General features: G+C 35.4%; 1 protein-coding gene across 2 annotated transcripts in view; it reads right to left on the reverse strand.

Moving 5' to 3' along the window:
• Positions 1–673: 673 nt before the first annotated feature.
• Ddx4 (DEAD-box helicase 4) overlaps positions 674–25715 on the reverse strand; it is a 44669-nt gene continuing 19627 nt past the window's right edge. The window contains exons 6-22 of one of the 2 annotated variants that reach the window (XM_090331929.1): positions 25246–25296; positions 23960–24019; positions 19813–19917; positions 18876–18956; positions 18406–18453; positions 16487–16534; positions 16345–16392; positions 16038–16180; positions 14642–14794; positions 13211–13365; positions 11613–11742; positions 9199–9365; positions 5238–5383; positions 4164–4263; positions 2521–2791; positions 2290–2400; positions 674–1364 (exon numbers count right to left, since the gene is read on the reverse strand). In XM_090331929.1, coding sequence (XP_090188055.1) covers positions 1278–1364; positions 2290–2400; positions 2521–2791; positions 4164–4263; positions 5238–5383; positions 9199–9365; positions 11613–11742; positions 13211–13365; positions 14642–14794; positions 16038–16180; positions 16345–16392; positions 16487–16534; positions 18406–18453; positions 18876–18956; positions 19813–19917; positions 23960–24019; positions 25246–25296 — 1904 coding nt within the window. In that variant the 3' untranslated portion in view covers positions 674–1277. The remainder of the gene's footprint in view (positions 1365–2289; positions 2401–2520; positions 2792–4163; positions 4264–5237; positions 5384–9198; positions 9366–11612; positions 11743–13210; positions 13366–14641; positions 14795–16037; positions 16181–16344; positions 16393–16486; positions 16535–18405; positions 18454–18875; positions 18957–19812; positions 19918–23959; positions 24020–25245; positions 25297–25715) is intronic. The other variant, XM_090331928.1, reaches the window with a different exon arrangement.

Consider the following 25715-nt stretch of genomic DNA (forward strand, 5'->3'; position numbering starts at 1 on the left):
GAAAACCAATGTGAAATGTAAAACACTAGTTTTTTAGATAAAATTCAAAGAATTAGCAAGTACTAATAAAGCAGAAAGTTCAAATTAAGTAACATCTGAAAAAATAAGAGGAAGTTCTTGGATAACTTTTCTGGAGAGGAAATTAAGAACAGTTAATAAACAAAATGCAAATCAAAGCCACATTGAGATTCCACCTCACCCCAGTAAGAATGGCCTCCTTGGGTAGCTATGACTACAAGCAAAAGCCACTGGAGTCTTGTCAAGATATCACTTTAGATTGTTTTAATAAACAATCTAAACTTTCAAAACATCATTTTTATCTCAGTGCTATTGTGTTATGTCTTAATATTTGAATTCATTCTTTTACATTAAGATTTCTTCCATTCTAGGCACCTACATTCAAAATATACAAATGGTGAATGAAAAAGTATGATTTTTCCATTTCATCAAAAATAAAATATGGAGTAAAATCATGTTTAGAGTGAACAGTGCTGGGTGGGGTTGATGAGTCATTTTTACCAGATCTCCATGTTAATATATACTACATAGTAATATTTGTGAAAGACTTTGTGCGTTCACTGTATTGGTTTCACAAGATGCAACAAAACAATTTCAAAGTACTAGTTGAGAATTGTGAATCTGACAGAGTAAAATGAAAAGTGACACTGGAAACTTAGGGAAAATGTGTTTCATCTTTTATTTCTGTATATTATAAAAACAAACAATGTTATGCCATTGAGTACAGAGATCATCTTGCAAACTTAACCATTTTCAGCATACATCTGAAAATCTAAAATCAAAATCACCTTGAAAGGCTTCAGTCTTCTACTGTTTCACAAGAATCCTGTTATCACATTGTAGTGACAGAAAATTGCTTTAAAGGTTCAAGTAGAAATGAGACCCAATAATTTTTAACCAAAAGTACAATATATCCTATTGGTTGTTTATTGGAGCAATTAGTATTATACAGAGACTTAGCATCTAGACATGACCTGAATACTAGAAATAAGACACTTAGATTGCTTTAATATTTCCAGTTAACATCATCTGTATCTGTAACAATAACGTTGTAACTTATAGCATTTTGCATAACTAGTTTGCATAGTTTTTTAAGGGTAGGAGAACAGAAGGATAGGAGTTACAAGAATGTCAGGTTTCACACTTCTGTTAAAAATTTAAAAATCAAAACTTTTCTTCTCTGCATCAAAACCATACCATAGACTTGAAGCATTTTTTGTCTTGTTTTTGTTTGTTTGTTGGTTTTCTTTCTTTTAGCTTTAATCCCACGATTCATCATCTACTGGATTCGGAGCTTGTAAAGAAGAAAATCCGGCTGTATTCAAAGTACTCTTGCCCTGGAAACTCTTTAAAAACAAAGGGGGGAAGAAAGGAAGATTTTTAAGTTATAATTATTTTATAGTTAGTTATTGCCCAGACTAATAGCAAAGACTCAAGCTTTCTAACTTATCTGTTCCAAATATAAAGACTTTCATTCTCTAGTTGCAGATATGGACTCAAGTAGTAGAACATTGGCTACTTACTCTTAGTTCAAACCCCAGTAACTCCCTCCTCATCCCCCCCAAAAGGTCTTCATCTTCATTCTGAATGAATCTGATTCATTTTCTGAACACCCATATCAAATGGGAAGTCTAAACTTCACAAAATAAGAAAAATATTTTATCAGCCACTAGTTTTAGAAACTAGAAAGAAATCTTATATTTCAATAATATATAATGTTTATTACTTCTAAATAAAGGTATAAAAAAATCCAGTCCGGGGCCGGGAGTTTGAACTAGTGGTAGAGTGCTTGCCTAGCATGCACGACAACCCAGGTTCGATTCCTCGGTACCACATACATAGAAAAAAAATAGCCGGAAGTGGTGCTGAGGCTCAAGTGGTAGAGCTCTAGCCTTGAGAAAGTCCAAGGACAGTGCTTAGGCTCTGAGCTCAAGCCCAGGACTGGCAAAAAAAAATCCAGTCCCATAACTTGAGCATCTTATATTAATAGTGTAGCCTAAATTCTAAACTTAAAAAGAACTCCATAGAAACTTTAGAAGATCTCAAATTAAATTAAAAATACCCCAAAATTTAGGAATTTAAGATGTGAAAATGTAACTTAAATTCCTTACCTTTAAAACTCAAAATGTAGTTACACAAAATTTTACAAAGTAGCTTTCTTCTAGACATGAAAATAATGGTTTCAATGAATTACTAAATAGTTATTTCACCATATCAAGCACATTTTCAAAGAACTGGAAGCCAAGTTACGAATTTTTCACTTCAACTAACCTTTCTAGTATCAACTGATGCAAACACATTTCCTCTTGTACTACCACTGAAACCAGGAACATATGTACTAAAGGCAATTTCCTCCAACCATGCAGGAACATCCTGTTGAGCCTTAAAAACAAATTAAGTTCAAATACAATATGTAGTCTCAAAGACTGAAAATGTTTACTATTTATGTCTCAACAATAAAGAAAGAACACTACCAATTCAATTCAAAAAATTAAAACTTACATCTGACAGTACTTTGACTAGAGGCTGTGCTAAATGATTATCTGATTCAGGATCAAAAAAGGAAATCGCTCGGCCAGTATTCCCACAACGCCCAGTGCGTCCAATTCGATGAACATATTCATCAATAGTGGAAGGAAGGTCAAAATTGATAACATGTTGAACATTTTCAATATCCAATCCTCTGGCAGCTACTGAGGTAGCAACCAGAACTGGGCACTTTCCACAGCGAAAATCTCCAAGAGCTTGCTCTCTCTCTCTTTGTTCTCGATCACTTGAAAGAAAAGATACACCCATTAAGACCACTCTTTAAGAAATAACATGAAACTAACATTCTTTTTATTTTACTTTCTTTGTATGCTAGTACTGAGCTTAAACTCTGGGCATTGGCCCTTTCCCTTAGCTTTTCAGCTCAAAGCTCGCACTCTACCACCTAAGGCACAGCTGTACTTCCAGTATTGTGGCTTTGAACTTAGATCTCAGCCTCTTGAGTAGCTAGGATTACAGGCATGAGCCACTAAAGGCTAGCTCAACTTATGTTAAATTGTAAAATTAACAGAATTTAATATTAGTGTCCATTTTCTATATACTAGCTACTTAAATACAGTATTAAGTATCTAGTAATTTATCATATGAGTTACAGGTCAAGTAATGCTTAATACTTAATACTATATTGAGTACTAATATGTTAAATAGGTACTTTCCAAGTCAATATTGTATCCTCACAATATTCTGAGTTGGAATAATAACCATTTCTGGATGAAGTAACAGCTAACAGAGCTAGAATATAAGCTAAGTTAAAAAAAAAAAAAAAGCTCAAATCCTGGTTCCAAACCAGCCCAGGAAGGAAAGTCCCTGAGATGCATCTTTAATTAACCATAAGAAAACTAGGAGTGGAGATGTAGCTCAAAGTGGTGGAGAACTAGCTCTGAGCACAAAAGCTCAGGGAGAAAACCCAGGCTTTGATTTCAAATCCCATGACTGACCAAAAAAATGTACATTCAAACAGTATATATTTAGACATTTTAGATCTACTTGTAAAACTGTGTTGATGTGACATTTTTAATTACTCCAATTTTTAAAAGTCCAACATCAGAAAGATTAGATTCAGCAGACAAAAAACTTGTAAGACCCAGTAAAATCTTGTGTTCCCATTCCTCATGATCAGTTGCTTAATGTAGACCCTTAAATTGCCCATCCCCAAAACTTAGTTCCCATAAACTAAAAATAAAATGAAGAACAACTGCTCAGCCTTCCTATTACAATGTGTTTTCTTGGTTCAAGTAGGAAAACAGTAATCCTAGGGTTTTATCATATAAATTACCGCAGTCAAGTAATGTAAAATGATGAAGACAAGTTCTGAGGAATGCACCATTAGCTTATTTCATCACTATGCAAACATCATAGTGTACTTCTGTAAACTAAGATAGCTATGATATTACTATGTGTACGTAACCTTATGCAATGCAGTCATATTTCCAAGTCTGTCACTGATCCCAATGATGCCTGACTACACACACACACACACACACACACACACACACACACACACACACACACACACAATTTCTTAAATGTCAAACAGAAGTAATTTTCCTGCTGTGATTATCATATTGTGATATACACAGGATATCATATTTACTCACCCATGAATACTTGTGGTTGATATTTTTTCTTGACAAAGAAAAGTTGCAATAAAATCCGCTTTTTTCTTAGTTTCAACAAATACCATAGTTCTTTCATCACCTTTGAAACAATGAAAATTATTCATATTCAAAGTACAAGATTAGGGAAAAGGGGTATGTTAGAACAGAAACCTTTGTCTTATCCACTATTATACTACCAATACCCAGAGTCCTTATATGTAGGAGGGAAACAAATGTTTCCTAAATGAAGGTCAAGAATAATTGACAAGGATTTTTCCTAATAAGAGGGCCTTTTTCTCCTCCCAAACCAGATAAGACTATAGATATTAAGGAAATGGTAAATAATTGCTTGCTAGTAGTATTTTCAAACTTGTCTTTGTTCCTCTTTACCAACTTCATTTTTCTCTAAAAATAGCTTTCCTATTTCTAATGATATTTCAACCTTTCATTCCGCCTTGATCAAACAAAATGTTTCCAACAGTGGCATCTGAGCCATAGCTCTACACTCTATAACCTATATTATGGCATGATATTTTAATTCAAACTCCTTCAGTTCCAAAGTTATACACACACAGACACATACACACACACACAGACAGACACACACACACAAGATATGTGTGAAACCATTAGGAAATATTTACTTAATAAAGTAGTTAAGTGGTACAAAAGCAAGCATAGTCCAGAGGTTTTTCTACACAGATAATTTCCTCATAAAAATGTTAGAGAAGGTTAGGTGCTAGTGGCTCTCTATTCAGGAGGCTGAGATCTGAAGCTCATGGTTCAGAGCAAGACATCTGTGAGACTATTATCTCCAATTAACCACCAAAAAGCCAGAGGTGTGGCCTGCGATGTAGCTCAGTGGCAAAGCGCTTGCCTGGCAAGTGCAACATCCTGGGTTTGATCTCCAATATCAAAAAAAAAAAAAAGCTCAAGTTGTAGATCACCAGCCTTGAGCAAAAGAAGCTCAAGGCCCAGAACCAGAACAATAGAGGAAGAAAAAACAACTAAGAGCCATACAACACAATAGGTTTTTTTTTTAAATCAAAACATGACAAAAATAGTATGAGATACCTATGTTACGTAGAATTTCAACAAGTTTTTCTCTTTTTGAATACTGGCCAACTTGGAGAATGCTTTGTTGAACATCTCTACATGCTCCACCCACTTGTCCAACAGCAACAAACAAATAATTCGACTTTAGAAACTCCCCAGCCAACCTTGAAAGAGAAAAGATTACTTCTTAGCTTATTTTCATCCATACATGATATTTGTTCATGATTTCCTGCAAGTATTATTTCCATAATAATTAGCAAGCAGTTATAACAGCAATAAGAAAAGGCAGTCATATGTCATTCATGTACTGTCCCCCAAAGAGCGGTAATATGTAAAGATTACGCAAAACATATAATTACTAGCAAAAATGTTCATCTCAAATAATGGATACAAGTAATTTATTTTCTTACATTTGAATTTTTATTATTCTTTTATTATCTTTAAGTAGCTGTACAAAGGCATTGACATTTAACAATACAGTGTATCTTGATCAATGCTATCCCTTTACAATATTCTCATCCATCCTTCTCCTACTTCCTACTTCCAGCTCACTCTTCTTAATTTCTAATAGATCTTCTGTTCTTTTCAAAGATGGATATATATACATAACAAAACTATGAACTAAAATGCTGATTATAACAAATAAAAATTAAATTAAAAATTAACTTGTAAGCTTAAAGCACAAATTCTACTCTTCCTTTACTACTTTAGAATGCATGCTATTCTTGTGGATTCTTTTCTGAAAATATTACCTGTTTAATTACCCCACTTGGAATGAGTGATTATGAGCAAACCAGATAACATGTCATACCACAATATACATAGAATATGATTTTTATATGTTATCTACCTTTCTTACTGATATGATAAAATAACTGAGAGAAAAAAACCTAAGAGAAGGAGGACTGATTTTGAATCATTATTTCAGAGGGTCCATGGCATGGACCCATGTATTTGGGCAGACCACCATGGTGTGGCAGAAACACCTGCTAGAAAAGAGTAGTTTACCTAATAGTAGACTAAAAGAAGAAAAACAGAAGAAGTCAAGATATATCCCCCAAGGATACACCTTCCCAACCCCAGTTATCTATTTTCCCTCCAACTAGACCTCCACGCCTTCTACCATTTACCACTTCTCAATAAAGCTATCTTATTATGACTCCTTCAAGAACTTAACTCATTCAGTAATGTCAAAGATCTCAGGATCTAACTGTTCTCGGAACAGTTATAGATACCCTCAGAGGCATGCTTTGCTAATCTCCTACGTGTTTCTCAACCCATTCAAACTGACCATTAGGTTAACCATCACAATGTATCACAACTGAGGAGGGAAAATGAGACAAATGGTAAGAGGTCAAAGACTGGGTAGGATCAGGCAATGGGAACTAACATGCAAAGTTGAAAGGACCAATTTACCAAAGCTGACATACAGTACTATCAGCATATGATTGAGAAGCTTTGATTTATATTATCCAGAAATATGGTAGCACTATTAATAAGAGAATTGGGTTTTTAAGAGATAAATGGGAAGGCCCAAATTTACCTTTGATTTTCTTCCTATATAGCAGTCTGTTATTTTCTGGTGTCTCACAGAATGTCACAAAATAGCACATAGAGAAGCAGAATAAAACACTGCCTCTTCTTGTACCTCATCTTCTCTCGTTATGAAAGCACAACTTCATGGGGCCTGGAGTTTGGCCTAGTGGTAGAGTGATTGCCTAGCATGCACGAAGACCCGGGTTCAATTCCTCAGTACCCCACATACATAGCAAAAAGCTGGAAGTGGTGCTGAGGCTCAAGTGGTAGAGCTCTAGCCTTGAGAAAGCCCAAGGACAGTGCTCAAGCCCTGAGCCCAAGCCCAGGACTGGCAAAAAAAAAAAAAAGAAGAAAGCACAACTTCAAGAGTCCAACATACCCTCATCCAAGCACAAACTTTAAAGCCCTTTGAAGTTCTTTATGCCAATCATTCTCTCATTTACTGAAACAGTTACTGCATGCCTTATATTAGGCACACATAGTATAAGGCATTAGAAACATAGAGGAATAAAATGTTTCTGAGGTACTCACATCAAATAACATATAGTTCTATTAAAAATCATAGTAATACAATAGTTAATAATTAGTGAACAAACACCTACTCGATTCTAAGAAATATTTGAAGTGTTTTGTAGAGTTTCTTTTACAAGACTGATTCTTCCTTTAAGCTGTAAGCAAGAATGGGACCTAAATGACAGTGTAAACAGAGAAGAAGCCAACAGATTTATGTTAAAAATAACTTATAAATGTTTTAAAGGACAGAGAATTAAAGGGTTCAAAGGATTCTGTCTTCAAAAGCCAGATGCTATAAATCCTTGGAAAGAAAAATTGCAAACAGTGAATTAAAGGGAAAAGATTCAGTTTGTCCATCAACATGAATTACTGTTATTTATCTGTGAGAAAAACACTACTTAAGAATGAAATCTTGGCCGGGAGTTTGGCCGAGTGGTTAAAGTGCTTGCCTAGCATGCATGAAGACCCGGGTTTGATTCCTCGGTACCACATACATAGAAAAAAGCCGGAAGTGGTGCTGAGGCTCCAGTGGTAGAGCTCTAGCCTTGAGAAAAGTCCAAGGACAGTACTCAGGCCCTGAGCTCAAGCCCAGGACTGGCAAAAAAAAAAAAAAAAAAAAAAAAAAAAAGAATGAAATCTAGGGGTTGGGAGTTTGGCCTAGTAGTAGAGTGCTTGCCTAGCATGCACGGGGCCCAGGTTCGATTCCTCGGTACCATATACATAGAAAAAAGCCGGAAGTGGTGCTAAAGCTCAAATGGTAGAGCTCTAGCCTTGAGAAAGTCCAAGGAGAGTGTCAGGCCCTGAGCTCAAGCCCAGGACTGGCAAAAAAAATAAAAAATAAAAAAAAGAATGAAATCTAAAAGTACTGAATTAAGAAGAAAGATCAGGATACAAGAAATAATTGAGGAGTCAAAGGTAGAAGTGAAAGCCAAGGGAATACATGATACAACAGTCTAAGGTATATGCAGAATGAAAGAAACAATTTTGGTAATCTCAAGATGGCAGATCAGAGGTACCCATAGTATTCGCCTGATTCTCTGAGACAGAATGCAGCAGCTGCTAATGGGAATTGAGTAAATGTGAGAGAATGCTGAATTTTTAACAGCAAGGAGTAAGATACTTAGGAAACTTGGGTACAGAAGATGAGACACCTCAGTGCAAATCAAAAGGCACCACAGCAGAAAGCAACAACAGCAATAAAATAGAGGATAAATCAACTGAAAATCCTTAGCACAGTATTAAGCAGGACACAAAAGTGAAGTCTGAAGAATGAACCTAGAATTTGCCTAGCACTATGGCTATGGAAAAGTTTTGTACTTCCTACTGGATCCTTCCAGTAGGGAGTCACTCTGCAAGTGGAAAGCCCTTTATATTTTCCTATTTCCTGGAGCCAGCATCTACACCTTGAGTTCCAGCTTGGTTTCTAGGGAGAGCTACTTAAATTTAACCAGAGAGCTCTATGCAGGAGACCAGTCTAATAAAGCATACAGGAATAGTGATCACTTACCCTTGAAGACTGGCAATGGCCAACTGAATTTTAAAACATTTGCTGATTACAAGGAAGTTGTTTCACCAGCAAATATATAGACAGACTAAAAGTAAAAGAATGGAAAATGAAATCCCAAGCAAATGGAATCCAAGAAAGCAGACTTCAAAATTTGTAGGAAAAAAAACTAATAAAAGGAACATTCTATCTATCTTTGTAAACATATGCAGATCCAATTTTCTTTCTTTCTTTTTAAAGAAACACATTGCTGGGCGCCTATGGCTCATAGGAAGCTGTGATCTCAGGAGGAGGAAATCTGAGGCCCTGACACACACTCACACACACCAGTGTAAAAACTTATAAAGAGGATAATTTAAAAACAGAATATTTTTATTACCTCATTTGATATATAAACAAATCATTTTTGAGAAGAAAAAGATTTACCTCTGAATTTCTTCTGGAAAAGTAGCACTAAACAAAAGGGTTTGACGTTGTTCTTTTGATGGCATTCCTGGGCAAGAAATTAGCTTCTTCATTTCTGGTCCAAAGCCCATATCCAACATGCGATCTGCCTCGTCCAAAACTAAATATTTGACTTGCTTGAGTCCAATCTTTGAGATTATTTTTTCAAGGGTAAGAACAGAAGATACATACTAGTTTATATTTAAACTCAAATATTCTCTACAATTTCAACTAGTAAAATTTCTTAGGAACAAAGATCAAAACCCAACACATAAAGTAAAATTTAGTAAGCTCATCAGACAAATATTATATAATACTATAAAGGTCTTATAATCCATTTTTCCTAATGAATAAAACATTTTCCATTAATTCTAAAAATATCAAAAATATCTATGTCAATATTTCACAGTAAGAACTTATGATAAATGAAAATTCTAATTAGCAGCACTGTGAAACTTGTCCATAGTCTTATTTGGCTATTAAACACTTGAAGCATGAGTATTTGGACTATCAAACTGAATTTTATCCTTTTAAAATTTAAATAGCCACATGTAGATAATGGTTTACTTATATGAGGCAGCACAGATCTAGACTGTACTATCTGATGAAGTCAGACTCATTTAAGAAAGGAACTCTAACATTATCTGAATGTCTTATAACTGGTAATCTTTTCTTTAACCCTTCAAATTTTCTGTAAATTGTCAGTTCTTTAATCACTCAAGAAAAACTGGGAAAGTTCTCTAATACTTGCAGAATCCAAAGCACTACCTTCTATAAATAGAACAAAATGGCAGAAGAACAAGTGATTTTGACAACATACAGACACTTAGCAGCAAAACTGCTAGAAATCTCTATCAGTAGAAATCTCTGGTTGAAATCTCTGGTAGAAATCTCTAGTAGTCCCTGAGTTACTTTTGATCAAGGCTAGTGCTCTACCACTTGAACCACAGCACCATTTCTAGTTTCTTCTCAGTAGTTTATTGGAGATAAAAGAGTCTCATGGACTTTCCTGTCCCAAGGTAGCTTGGAACTGAAATCTTCAGCCTTCTGAGTAGTGAGGATTACAAGGTATGAGCCACTGGCACCCAGCTCTAGATGATAAAAGTATCCTATAAAGATATCTTCATGCTGGGGGTGGGGAGGAGGGAAATGGGGACCAAGACATGAGAAAGGTTATCAATGTATGTGAATTAATGCACCTTCTATCTGGCAAGTATAATGTAACCCTTCTATAAATTACAATAAAAAATATGAAAAAAATTTTAAAAAAGATATCTTCATGCAAAAAGAGAACATTTTTTAGTTAGGGTCATAACTCATGTTGTACAGCAAAGGCCCTAAGTTTAAACTCCAGTACTACAAGAATGTATCGAAGAACATTTTAAGAAACCCTTTTAGAATACAAGAAAGCAAATAAGGTATATTAAAGTGCTGATGTAGAGAGGTAAAAATATGGTATGTGAATTCCTAAATGAGTATACAGACTAAAAAAAACTCTCTTTAGAGCTGGGCACTGGTGATGCACATTTATATTTGTATCTGCCACTTGGATGGCAGATTTCAGGAGGATCTCTGAGACTCCACTTCAAACAAAAGCTAGGAGTGGTGGCATGTGTCAATAATCTTAGCTATGTGGAAAACATGCTTAATAGGATGATTTCGGTTCAAGGACATCCCTAGGAAAAAACACAAGTCCCTCTCTGAAAAAGAAGGTCAAAAGCATGGTTCAAGTAGTAAAGTATTTTTCAAGCAAACAAAACCCTGAGTTAAAAAAGATACAGTAAAATTAATAAATTCTTCTTAAAAGACTTAGCAAATTAGGCATCTATGTTAATGTCATTCAAACTCATAACAGGAGACAAAACTGATATAATTTCTTGAAGATCTTCTCACCAAGATACATATGCATAAGACTATAATGTATGGATTCTAGAATCATACCTAGATTCTAACTCTATTGCTTATTAGAGCTAATTGGATGAATTTTAAATATATGATATAACCTTAATGATACTATTTTCCAAGTATAAAGTAGAAAATATTGCAAGATCTTGGATTTTTTGAGAATGTGTTCAAAGAACTGATAGAACCTAATAAATAAACAGGAAGTTAGTAAATGTATTTTTTTATTCATTCCTTTTCTATCCCCCATTTAAAAAATTATCCATCTTAGAACTTTGTTTTCCTTCTAAGGCTTATCTTTTTTTTTGCCAGTCATGGACTTGGGCCTGAGCACTGTCCTTGGGCTCTTTTTCTTAAGGCTAGAGCTCTGCCACTTGAGTCTAAGCACCATTTCTGGCTTTTTTCTATGTATGTGGTACCAAGGAATCAAACCTGGGTCTTCGTGCATGCTAGGCAAGCACTCTACCACTAGTCCAAACTCCCGGCCGGCTTACCTTTTCTTTACCTATGATATCCATCAGTCTCCCAGGTGTGGCACATAATATATTACAGCCTTGTACTATCTGTCGAATTGAATGGCCCAACTGGGTTCCCCCATATATAACAACTGCTCTGATGCAAGTCCTACTCACAAAAAAATTAAAAGATGTAAGATAAAATTTGTAAGGACAATAAAATCAACTTTTAAAAAATTAAGTTTTTCCCAGTTGAAAAAGTAACACTGAAAACAAATAATAGAGGAAACAGTTTATAACCTATTTTATAAAGGCTTTTCAAAGATGAGAAATGCCACTATCTTCCTCCTTAATTTACCACTTACAAAAAATAGCCAGAGACACCAACAAAACAATTTATGACATGGCAAATAACTTTAAACTTTTTTAAGTTAAGCCAGGCTCAGATAGTGACTCGCATCTGTAATCCTAGCTATTCAGGGACAGAAATTTGAAGTATTTGAAGTTGAGGTCAGCCTGGCCAAAAAGTTTCTAAGAAGTCCATTTTTAACTAATTGAAATTGGACATGACTATGTATGCCACTCATCCCAGCTATATAGAAAGTGTAAATAGGAGGATCACAAAATGGGCCAACCCAATAATAAACAACATTTTATTTGAAAAAGCAAAATAGGTTAGTAACATTAATGAAGTAGTAGAGCTCATGTATATATATATAGATACATACATACATACATACACACATACATACATACATATATACCAAAAATCGGAACTATATAGTAAAATGTTTGTTATAAGTTTGCCTACAATAGCTTCAAGTTTAAAAAAAATGAAATAAATGAAGTGCATATACATGAACAATTTTAAAGTCATTAAAAATAGGTCTGATTATGCAAAAGTTGTTTTTTACATTATACTGTTGGTATGTAAGAGAGTAGATCATTACTGGGAATTCCTGAGAATATTCTTAAACATGTAATTTAAAATTAAACACAAAAACAGCAGCATTTTCTTATTTTCTACAGCTATCATCTAATTATTAACAAGTATGTTTCTCTTTAAAAAGATTCTTTAGCCAGGAGCTCATGCCTGTAATCCTAGCTACTCAGGAGGCTATGATCTGAGAAAAATCCCTCAAAGCCAGGCAGGAAAGTCTGTGAGACTCAACTCTAGTAACCTACCAAAAAACCTGGAAGTAGGGCTGTGACTCAGTGGTAGAACCCCAGTCTTGAGAAAAAGAAGACTGTAGACCCAGGCTCCAAGCTTCAAGTCCTAGAACCAGCATAGAAAAAAATGGATATTTTTTTTTGCCAGTCCTGGGGCTTGAACTCAGGGCCTGAGCTCTGGCCTTGGGGTTTTCTCAAGCTAGAACTCTATCACTTGAGTCATAGCATTATATTTGGCTTTTTCTATGTATGTAGTCCCAAGGAAGTGAACCTGGGTCTTGGCACATGCTAAGCAAACCTAGCCAAATAAATAAATAAATAAATAAATAAATAAATAAATAAATGATTCTTTAAACAATACGATGAAAAAAAATACTTCAACAAAGTAATGCTAAAGATAATATGTGATTACTGAGTTCTCTTTAAAATAAGGGAAATCTAAGAAAAATAATTCCAGATATTCTTACCCAAAAGAAAATTTTCTGGCTTCCAAATAAATCTGGTTGATCAATTCTCGAGTTGGTGCTACAATAATACACTCTGGTTCCTGAAGCTCTTTAAAGCGACTTGCAGTTATTCCGTCACGCATCAGATGAGCCAAAATAGGCAAAAGAAAAGCTGCCTGAAAATTATATAGCCTAATTTACGAACTTACAATGCATAATTTTTCCTCCTACATATAGCTAATTCTCGTGCCCTCAAGGCCTTTAAGATTCTCTTAGAACTTTTAACTTTAAGGTAAACACTTAAGTATTTACACTTACACAGCATTTCTCATAAAACAAAAATACTCATATATTCTAAACAGATTAATGTTATTAATTTACAGAGGAATATGTAAATCTAAATATCTATAGTCTACTAAATTTAGAAGGCTAAATTACACTTTAAAATAATCACAAACAGAAAAATAACTGGCCAGGCATTTGTAGCTCATGTCTGCAATTCTAGCTACTCAGGAAGCTCACTATCTAAGGATCATGTTTTGAAGCTAGCCCACGCAAGAAAGTCTGTGAGAGTCTTATCTACCCAGAAAAAGCTGGAAATGGCTCTGTGGCTTAAGTGGCAAAGCGCTAGCCTTGAGTACAAGGACAGCACCCAGATCCAGAGTTCCAGCCCTAGGACCAGCAATAATAATAGTAATAATAATTTTTACAGGTAGTACACTAATCTGAAAATTATTTGGATTTCTAAGCACATTATCTTATTCAATTTCTATTAGATATATAAATTTTGTGCTATAGTATTCTCATTTAAGTTAGTAAGTACCTCACAAAATCTAACTTCAAAGCCATGTTTAAATCACTCATTAGCTGTATACTATACAACTCACCTATTATAAATCCTATGAAAGAAACTAAGACTAAAATAGTATGGACCAGGATTCTACAACTATAGAAATATTTTCATTTCATGAAACCCTATTTAACCATATTAGTCTTAAAACCAACCTTATTTCATTAATTTATTTGCAAATTATCACAAGAGGCTACATCAAATTAAAGATTATGTGCACTACATATAGCTCTTTCTCTCCTTTTTACTCCAAGTTTGTACTGGATATATTAGGGAAGTTACTTTCTTCTGTGTGTCATATTGTATCACCCTGGATGCTCTGATATTAATTTTGTTTTAGCTAATACTATGTTTCAGAAAGAATTAAACCACTTAGAAACATGTAAAATATTCATGAAACATTGAAAGTATTCATGAAAGTATTCAAAACCCTAGAAATATTCAAAACTTTTTCTCAGAAAATCAAACAAATAAAATCAAAAGCAAATTATGAATATTTATGATGGGTCATCGAGACTATAAAACTTCTTTATTTTAAACCAAGACTATAAAACTTCTATAGTTTAAACAGAGGGCAGAATACATTTGGAAAAATGACTTACAGTCTTCCCAGACCCTGTTTGAGCACAAGCCATCAAATCTCGTCCAGCTAATATAATAGGAATACTGTATTTTTGCACAGGTGTAAGCTTAGTGTAACCAGCTTTGGCAATGTTGTTACTCAGTGTTTGACAAAGATTAGCTTCTTCAAAAGTCTTTCAAGAAAAGATAGGCAATGATTAGACTCCACATAGCTATCATAAATACATAATGTCAGAAACATATTCAATTTGAACTAGTTTATTAATTTCATTTTATATACTAAAGTTATGAATCTGTCCCCACTGAAAAGTAAATATCCAAGCCAGGTGATGGTGGCTTATACCTGTAATTCTAGGTACTCAGGCAGCTGAGATCTGAGGATGCCAGTTCATAGCCAACCTGGGTAGGAAAGACCATGAGACTCTTATTGCTAATTAATCACCTATAAAAGAAACTGGAAATGGAATTGTGGCTCAAAGTGGTATAACACTAGTCTTGAGCACAAAAGATTAACACCAGGCCCTGAGTTCAAGCCTCTCAATCAACTAAAAAAAATAGAAAATAAGTATCCTGAACCTATTTATTAAAAGTGATAGAACTATTCCCTACAGTGTTCTCAAAACACTTTTCTGTCCCCATTAAAGCCTGTACAATATATATTATTTTAAAAAAGAATGCCGGTCAGTAATAACAGCTCATTATAAGCATAATTATTAATAGAAGACAGAAGACAACCTGCAACTCTCTTTAGAAAATCCACCCCTGTGAACACACGTAGGTAACGAAGATATTTAATCTCTAGAAAAGCTGTCCTTTTTTTTTTCTTTTCTTGTGGGTCATGGGGCTTGAACTGTGGGCCTGGATGCTGTCCCTGAGCTCTTTAGCTCAAGGCTACTGCTCTTCGCCTGGGCCTGGGCACTGTCCCTGAGAGCTCTTCAACTCCACACTACCGGCCTATCCCCGGCGCCACAGCCCCATTTCCTGTTTTTTTGTTAGTCCTGGGCTTGAGCTCAGGTCCTGAACCACTGTCCTTGGACTTTCTCAAGTCTAAAGCTCTACCACTTGAGCCACAGCACCACTTCTGGCTTTTCCTGTGTATGTGGTACTGAGGAATTGAACCCAGGGCTTTGTGCCTGCCAGGCAAGCTCTTACCATAGGCTACACTCCCAGCCCCCAAACTGCCCTTAAATGGTAAAGTTCAAAGAGTTCCATTCTAGTATGGGACACAAAAATGAAATCAGTAGTCTTTTTTTTGACAAAGCAATTAATTCTACTTAAATTAGTAGACACAATTCTAAATTTCCAATGCAAGACATAAGATGCTAAAAATGAATTCTGAAATAATGTGAACTTAAAATATCATGTACCTTTTAAGCCAAAGTATACTACATATCAATTCTGAAATAATACACTGACCAGAATTGCTTGTGGTGCCTCATGTCCAGATACTTCTACAAGAATAGTGTCATATTTGTCAAAGTTTATGCCTGTCTGATAATGTGCAAAGATGGAATCTTCATCCTCTGGCGGAGGAGGGGGTATATAGGTCACTTTTGGTCCTTGGATTAAACAAAAACAAAATTTACATTTTGCAGACTAGAAGAAGACCAAGTTTAGTGCTTACCAGTAAATTTTTTTCAATTTTTTAAAATTTAACTCCCATTATGTATTTTTAGTAAAAATGCAATATACATTCATAAAGATTATTCAAATGTCAAAATACCTTGGACGTCACCACTTTCTCCTCCTTCAGCCTCTGACTTCCAAGAATCTTAAAGGGATAAAGTCAAAAAGTGATAGTTTTTAAAAATCAAGTGGTAAAATAAGTCTCACTACAAACATCAAATATCTAAAGTAAAACTTACTCTTTCCAGTGCCTGTTATTACTTCCTCATTTAAACCTTTATAACCACCTATAAAAGAAATTCATAGTGACAGTAAGATACAAAGTTATACAGCATCTTTATTTTCACTACTTATCTTCAAAAAGGCAAGTCCTAGAAGTTCAGAAATCTTCAAAAGCCTTTCTTTAAAATGATATTCCATGCTGTTTAGCATGGATAAGAACTGTTTGATTCCTAGCACTGAATAAAATTACAACCTTGGTATTCAAAGTGCTGATTTGGGGGCTGGGAGTGTGGACTAGTGGTAGAATGCTTGCCTAGCATGCACAAAGCCCTGGATTTGATTCCTTGGCACCAATACACAGAAAAAGTTGCAAGTGGTGCTGTGGCTCAAGTGGTAGACGCTAGCTTTGAGAAAGCTCAAGGACAGTGGCCAGGCCCTGAGTTCAAGCTTCAGGACTCCAAATGCTAATTTTATACAAATGAGACTACTCATTTTTTTAAACTTATGGAACTACAATATATAACATTTTTATACATGTGAGCTAATTTTCTGTCCACAGATCTTGAAATCCGTCTCCATACAAGATGTAAGTATTTGTGGAAGATTTAGTTTAACTAGTCATTAATAAACTTTTTCTATACTGAAAAATGCAAAAATCCAAGGGAACAAAGCTGTCACACCATGCATTCAAGACTGTTAATGAGTACTAATACTTCTTTTAGACATCAAATGAGTTTTCTGTGCTTACAAATCTGGGAAGTACTTTAACTTATATATTTAAGGAATACTCTAAAAAAATTCAGAGCAAAAAAATCAGTGATACAGATGAATGAACCAAAAAATTGTGGTATTTTCATAGTTAACAGAATTCTACATGGCTATCAGAAGGGATAGAATAATGTCATTTGCAGGGAAATGCCTGCAAAGATAGATATGCCTGATAGTCAGGCATTAGATTTAAAACATAAAGAGACACAACAAAGTAAACAGGACTCAAGATACCCATACACAGTGAGACCAAAAGAGGATAGTATCAGGAGAAAAACATCAACTTATAACCACCAAGCACCCCTACACATGTACATGAATATACAGAGAGAAAAGAACCCCAAAGACAAGGCCAAAAAGGACTTCTTAACTTGTCTCATCATTTTTTAGAGGACTCTGTATTCTCTACCTCATACATAGTGCAAGCGAGCATATCTGAAGGAAGGTGGGAGGAAAGCACAGAATCAGCAGAAAGTGAACTAAACAACTCAAAGCAGTAAGGGGAAGGAAGGAATGGGAAAGAATGGGGAAACAGCTGATACTAAGAAACAGGAAAGAAATGTACTTATTACTCGATCAGAAAGAAATAATTTTACCAGTAATGTCCTAAGAGTTAAACTTTTTTCTATATAAAACTTGAAATCGTTTTATTTTTCATTATTCATAAGCTTTGTAAATCACAATGATGATCGTTATCAGTGCAAATGTACAAATGATTATGTATGCAATTATTCAATCTCAATAAAGAGAAAAACAAACTACACTGGGTCAGAAAAATCACACTGAACTTTATTCTTTAGACCAAACCAAATTACTACATCAAGATTATCTTACTGTCCATACTTATTTCAACACATATATTTCAATATTTAACACCTGCACAGTATCCCTTAATGATTAGTTATTTACTGATAAAACTTTAAATATTTCTTAATTTTTACTTAAGTATAAATGAAGACTCTGAACATCCTTATACAAGCATTTGCAAATACATCTATAGTATAAAATTCCTATAATGAATGTCTAGATTAGAAAATAACCTGTAACATATGATCAGACTTTCCAAAACAGGGTATGTAAGTTTATACTCCTTGCAATGACTAAGGGCAGTAACAGTTACTTTAACAATCACTTTAATCTCTAATACATAAATCAAGTAAGAACGTACCTCGTCCACTGCCACTACCACTTCTGCTTTGAAAAGTGTCACCATTCCCTGTAAGAAATTGTTTTACAGAGTATTTAGCAAAAACACAGCTCCCTCTATTGTATGTAATTCAGTTTTTTTCTAGTCAATACTGAGAAATTATTTAGAAGGCTTAGTCCTTTAAATTTCTATAGATTTAAGCCTTACCTTTATTTGGATATTTTTCATCTATAATTGTGGGAGATCTTTTTATTTATCCTCAAATTACACAGTTTTCCTCTAACTCAGAAACTCAGAAAGCTTAACTAATTCACATCTCATAATAACTGGTAGAACAGAAAAAGTAACCTATGGTTTATAAATTTTATAGAGAAGGTAATCATTTTCCATGTAATTTTGTTTATGGTTCTTAGCAGGAAAATTCAGGCGCCACCTCCTATATAGTTTAATTCTAGTGTTGAAATAATTTTCAGCAATAAGTTTTATCTTACCTGCACCACTTAATGTTGGTCTTCTAGAACCAAAAAGACCACTGGCACGCTGTGCTCCCTCATCTTGGTCATACTCACTACCTTGTTTTGGGGGAAAAATAGTTAAGAAATTTCTAATCTTATTCAGTAAAAAGTCATGCTATGGTTTCAAAAGTTAGAAGATGTAGGGATTAAAAAAATCACAATGGGTATTTTTTTAAGTAAAGCACACAAATTATAAATAACTTCCAAAAAATTGGACTGATGGTGTGGCTCAAGAAATAGAGAACTAGCTATTTTTTATTAAAGCTATTTTATAAACACATTAGGGATAAGTGCATACCAAAATATTATGTAAATAAATATGTATCTCCTCTCAAAAGTAAGCTGTTACTATATCCAAATACCTCATATTGCATCATTTCACTGCTTCTTCTCCAGAATGGCAGTTCTACTCCCACTACTGCCAATAAGGTTATTAATGAGTTACAGAATTTCTCTTCACTTTTTAGAAAAGACCTATCAGCTATGCATTTATTAAATCACTATTACAAATTTATCTGTTCTTAGCTTCCCAAAGCATTAATCTGTTCTCATCTGTTAATAGACATGTGCATTTTAATGGTAACTTCTGAAGATAATATCTTACTGTGGAAAAATGATGACTGAAGAATTTGAAGTAGAAAGTCACAATGACAAAAGAATATATATTGAAGAAGAGAGCCATCTGAATACTGTCCTTGAGGTTTCTCAAGGCTAGCTAGCACTCTACCACTTGAGCCACAGTACAATTTCTGGCTTTTTCTGTGTATATGGTACCTAGGAATCAAACCCAGGGACTGGTACATGCTAGGCAAGCACTCTACCACTAGGCCATGCTCGTGGCCCAGTTTTGTTTTTGTTTTTTATCATTTACTTTTTAACAAATGGAGAACACCATTTACAATCTACTACTAACTTGGTCTTCCTATGCCACCAAATCCTCCACGGCATCCTCGGAAACTACCTCTTCCACCTCTTCTGGATGGCCCAGAAGCTTCTGAATCATTTCCATCTTGAAAGCCTACAGTATCAAACATACACAGAGAGACACACAATAATAACACAATAACAACAAAGTAATCTTGGAGCCACAATGGCAAAATTTAAGTTTTGTACAATTCAATCATTTTTAGTAAACAGCTTTAAAGTATAAATGGATATTTACCAAAAAGAAAATCCTAGGCCTATGATTGTTCCCTATAGAAAATAACAATAAATATCTTTTCTTTTCTTTTCTTTTTTTTTTTTTGCCAGTCCTGGGCTTGAGTCCAGGGCCTGAGCACTGTCCTTGGACTTTCTCAAGGCTAGAGCTCTACCACTTGAGCCTCAGCACCACTTCCAGCTTTTTTTTTCTATGTATGTGGTACCGAGGAATCGAACCTGGGTCTTCATGCATGCTAGGCAAGCACTTTAACCACTAGGCCAAACTCCCGGCCAGCAATAAGTATCTTTTCAAATCACGTCTCATTTACTAATATAAAAAAATTCGGAGAGGGGGGTGAGTGGTGGAAAATGGAGACAAAAACATGAGAAGGGGTATCAATGTGCAAGAAGTAATGCACGACCTTATGAATGTAAATTATCCCAACAATAAAATAAAACACAAAATTGGGGGGGTGCATGTGCACATGCGTGCACATTTGCACCCGTCCATGCTTGAACTAAGAGCCTGAGCCCTGTCCTTGAGCTTCTTTTGCTCAAGGCTAGTGTTTTACATCTTAAGCCACAGCTCTACTTCTGTCCTTTTAGTAATCTCACAGATTTTCCTTCCCAAGCTGGCTTTAAACCACATTCCTCAGATCAGCCTCCTGAATAGCTAGGATTACAGGTATGAGCCACCAGTGCCCAAGTAAAATAATTCATTTTTAATTCAATTAATAACCAAAAAATTCAGTTCAAATAAATATGATTCTACCTAGGGCAAAAAGTTTACACTAAATGTAGTTCCAAAACAAAGTGACAATTACACAGTAAATAAATTTAAGAATTTAACAGATTGTTGTCTACCTTAATGTCTCCCTGATGAATTAAGTATATCTTTATCCCTAATATAATTTAGATTATACTTTCTCTGCCATTTTTTTTTGCCAGTTTTGGGGCTTGAATTCAGAGCCTGGGTACTGTCCTTGAACTTTCTCAAGGCTAGTGCTCTACCACTTGAGCCACAGCACCAGTTCCAGCTTTTGCTGTTTATGTGATACCAAGGAACCAAACTCTAGGCTTTGTGTATGTGAGGCAAGCACTCTACCACTTGGCCACACTCGTGGTCCCTCTCTGCCATTTCTATATAAACTTTGGGATATATATATATATATATATACATATATAACATTTTTCTTATTTTCATCTCTGCAGTGAAATTAGTTTCTTAGGTTTGTGAGAGTGTTTTGTGTGGGGAGAGGGAGGGAATGGGGTAACGTGTGCAAGCATGTGCCTGCATGGGCCAGTACTGGAACTGGAAACTCAGGGCCTTGTGTCCCTCTTGAGTTTTTCCAATTAAGCTTATGGTGTAACCACTTAAGCCACACTTCTACTTTCAGCTAACTGTTGGTTAATTAGAGTTAAGAAAAGTCTCATGGACTTTTCTACATGGGCTAGCTTTTATTGAACCTGTGATCTTCAGATCACAGAACAGCTAGGCAAAAGACTATCAAAAGCCACTGGTGACCAACAGTGAAATGCCTATTAGTTTTTTCTTCACTCTGTTTTTTTTAGTTTTCCACAAATGATGTATTTTTGTGGAGGGGTGGGTCATGGAGCTTGAACTCTGGGCCTGAGCGCTGTTCCCTAAGCTCTTCAGCTCAAGGCTATAGCCCTACCTGATAGCCCTACCCCTTGAGCTACAGCCCCACTTCCAAATCTTCTAGTGGTTAACTAGAGATAATAGTTTCACGTTCTTTAGTGTCCAGGCTGACTTTGAACAGTGATCCACAGTTCTCAAGCCTCCTGAGTAACTAGGATCACAGGCATGAGCCACCCCCCACCTGGCCACAAATGATGTAATTTATTTTTATTAATTTCTTCATCAATATTTCAGAAATCTTTAAATTATTTTAAATAACTAACACCTATTATCTTTTTTTTTTGCCAGCCTGGAGATTGAACTCAGGGCCTAGGCACTGTCCTTAAGCTTCTTTTTGCTCAAGGCTAGTGCTCCACCACTTGAGCCACAGTGCCACTCCTGGATTTGTGTATATGCTTCTGAGAAATTAAACCCAGGGCTTTATGCATGCTAGGCAAGCACTCTACTACCAATAGGCTAAACTCTGGGCCTCAATACCTATTATCTTATTTGTTTTTTAAATACCTAAATAGTTGGTGTTCTTTATACAATCAATACATATTAGTTTGTTGATATCTTACCAATTTTACCATTTATTATCTTTTCTTTTTTGGTTCAACACTGATTCTTAATTTCTACTAATTTCTTTCTATGTTCTGTTGCCTTCATTTAGTATTGTTTCCACAATGTCCTGAGAGTACTAAGTACTACTATCTGAGTGATATTATTTCTCCACAGTACTTAAATATTCAAATATACCAGTTTCTATCATCCTTAGGGTTCTTGTTATTTTGCTTTTTGTTTTGCTTTATTTTTTTTCCTCTCCTTTGTGCTGGTTTGATATCTATATCTTTTGATATCTATACCTTTTGGCTTATATGGGGGGGACAGAAATGGTGGGACAAGGGGCCTGGAGTTTGGCCTAGTGGTTAAAGTGCTTGCCTAGCATGCACAAAGACCTGGGTTCGATTCCACGGTACCACATACATAGAAAAAAGCCGGAGGTGGTGCTGAGGCTCAAGTGGTAGAGCTCTAGCCTTGAGAAAGTCCAAGGACAGTGCTCAAGTCCTGAGCTCAAGCCCAGGACTGGAAAAAAAAAAAAAAAAGAAATGGTGGGACAAATGTGAACAAATGCAGCCTGATTCTCACTAGACACTATGTTGAAAATGAACTATACAGCTTGTGGGGCAGGGGGATCAGGAGGGAGAAAACAAGGGAAGAGGTGCCACTGTTCAAAAAGAAATGGAATTTATTACCTGACTTATGTAATTGTAACTGTTCAACATCAGTCATCATTAAATGCAAACCAAGGGCTAAGAGTTTGGCCTAGCGGTAGGATTCTTGCCTAGCATACACAAAGACCAAAGTTCAATTCCTTGGTACCAAATACATAGAAAAAAGCCAGAAGTGGTGCTGTGGCTCAAGTGGTAGAGCTCTAGCCTTGAGAAAGCTCAAGGACAAGTGCTCAGGCTCTGAGTTCAAACTCTGGGATTGGCTAAAAAAAAAAGGAAAAAGAATGCAAACCAAAACCACAATAAGGTAACACTCCATACCCATGTAAAGGAATCAGAATCCTAGTACACTTGTGTCTGGGAATACAACTGCTATAACACAAAAAAAAGTTAAGCACAGGCATAACAGTTACGCTAGAAAACAGACATGTTCACACAAAAACTTGTACACAAATGTTTACATAATGTTACAGCCAAAATTAGCCATGGTAGTCAAAAGTAGAAATAACTGAAATGTCTATCAACCGAGTATCAAAAAAAACCATGGCATATAATGGACGATAATAAGCTTTGGATTCATCAGTGTTAATAAGTGAAAATGAGTATGGAGGAGTAAGGGGCTAGCAATTTCTATTTTTTTTTTTGGTTTGCTTTTTGTCAGTTGTGGGACTTGAGCTCTGGGCCTGGGCCAGCTTAAGGAGACCACCCTACTCCTTGGGCCACAGAGCCACTTCCAGCAATTTCTATTTTTTGACCTACCCATTGCTCAACACACAAGGGCTTAACTGTTGGAGTTTAACTGTTGGAGTGCCTGCCTAACAAATTCAAGGCTCTGAGGTCAAACCCCACAAAAAGGAAGAAGAGGAGAAGGGGATAGAACTGAGTGGGAAGGGATGATGTTCTAAAATATTAAAAGCAGAGAGCAAAGACCAAAGGATTTCAAAGGTCTTTATCACCAGAATTTTTCATACAGTTCTTCTAAATCAATTTTTGTTAATTTTGGCTGTCTTAAACACAAATTGTACAAAAATATTAAACATTATCCTTACCTCCTCTCTTGGAAAACCCTCTGTTCCATGTTTGACTATCTTCACAATCATTATTAGACTCTTGAATAAAAATTTAACATGTGAATAGTACCCAAATAGTTGACTTTAAAGACAATATCTAAGCAATAGCACTGTTGCAAAGTAAGTAAGAAAATAAAATATTTAGGTGGCTCCTAACTACTCAGGAGGCTGAGATCTAAGGATCAAGTTCAAAGCCAGCCCAGGCACGAAATTCCTTGAGACTCTTATCTCCAATTAATCACCAGAAAACTGGAAGTGTGGCACTGTGGCTCAAAGTGGTAGAGCACTATACTTGAGTTAAAGAGTTCAGGGACAACACCCAAGCCCAGAGTTCAAATCCCATGATCAACACCCCCCCCCAAAAAAAGTTAAGTATGTAACTATAAAAACTCACCATTTGCCAAGAGCTATCCTCACAAAACAATCTAAAAAATTCATAGATGTGAGTTTGACTGATATAGTTTCAGGAATATTTAAACTATTAAGTAAATGATTCTCAACTTTTATCTACAAACCACAGAAACATTTGTGTTTTCAAAAGTGATGCTGTGGCTCAAGTGGTAAAGCCGGAGCCATGAGCTGAAGAGCTCAGGAACAATGCTCAGGCCCAGAGTTCAAGCCCCACCACCGACAAAAAAAAAAATGGATTTTTTTAATTTAAATTCATTATATTCTAGCTAGAAAAAGGACTGAGATATGAGGATTTCAAGTTCAAAGCCAGCCCAGGCAGGAAGTCCATGAGACTCTTATCTCCAATTAATTGGCAAAAAAGTCAGAAATGGAAGTATGGCTCAAGCAGAAGAGCACTAATATTGAGCCAAAAAACTAAGGGACAGTGCCCAGGCCCTCAGTTCAAGCCCCGGGACTGGCAAAGAATAAAAAATAAGTAATTCTCCTAGACTTGAGTCTAAATGGACCCACAGATAAGAACAAGAGTGAAAGTAAAGGATATGCTTTGTTATACAGATTTTATGATGACATTAATATACTGAGTAGAGCTTTCATTCTTGATTACTCTGCCACTTTTTCTAAAAGTAGCACAGCTTTCAAAAGTTGTACCTCATAGATTTTAACTAAGATGGACAGTAATAGGTCATATTATAATACCTTAATTCTTTACCTATAAATCAATAATGTCTTTGGATGGGTCTATTCATATAACTGCCTTTTAAAACTTGATTTTAGAACTAGATCAAACAAAAATAATCCTAATTTCCTTTTAGCATATGCATTTTTGAGAATCACTACAAAAGTGCCAAGCTTACCTTTCCAGAAACCAGAGCTGTCACCTTCTTCAAACTTATTATTTGAAAACCCTATACAAAATATAAAATAAAACTTGTACATTTCTGGGAAAAAAATCCTATAGTTCTGTGTAACTTTCTGTCACTTTATCAATGTACAGCTCCACAATCTAAAGCTAAAAAGCTAAAAGCTACTTTCTGTTCAGCAAGTTCAATACTACTTGAAATGTTCTATCAGTATAACAATATACTTTCTGTTCAAAACATCAAAATTGAACAGGGTTCACATCTGTAATCCTAGTTACTTAATGAGGCTGAGATTTGTAGGATACAGGTTCCTGGCTAACCTAGGCAGAAAAGTTCTTTAAGACACACACACCCAAACAGGAAGCCTGAGCCTATCTCATAAACAAAAAATAAACAATGCAAAAATAAAAAGGTGGTCGGGGGAGGCTGGAGGCTAGCTGTAGAGTCACTCCTGCCTAGCAAAA

This window comes from Megascapheus bottae, chromosome 4 (genome assembly GCF_031878675.1).
Source record: "Megascapheus bottae isolate mThoBot1 chromosome 4, mThoBot2.hap1, whole genome shotgun sequence".
Lineage (NCBI taxonomy): Eukaryota > Metazoa > Chordata > Mammalia > Rodentia > Geomyidae > Megascapheus > Megascapheus bottae.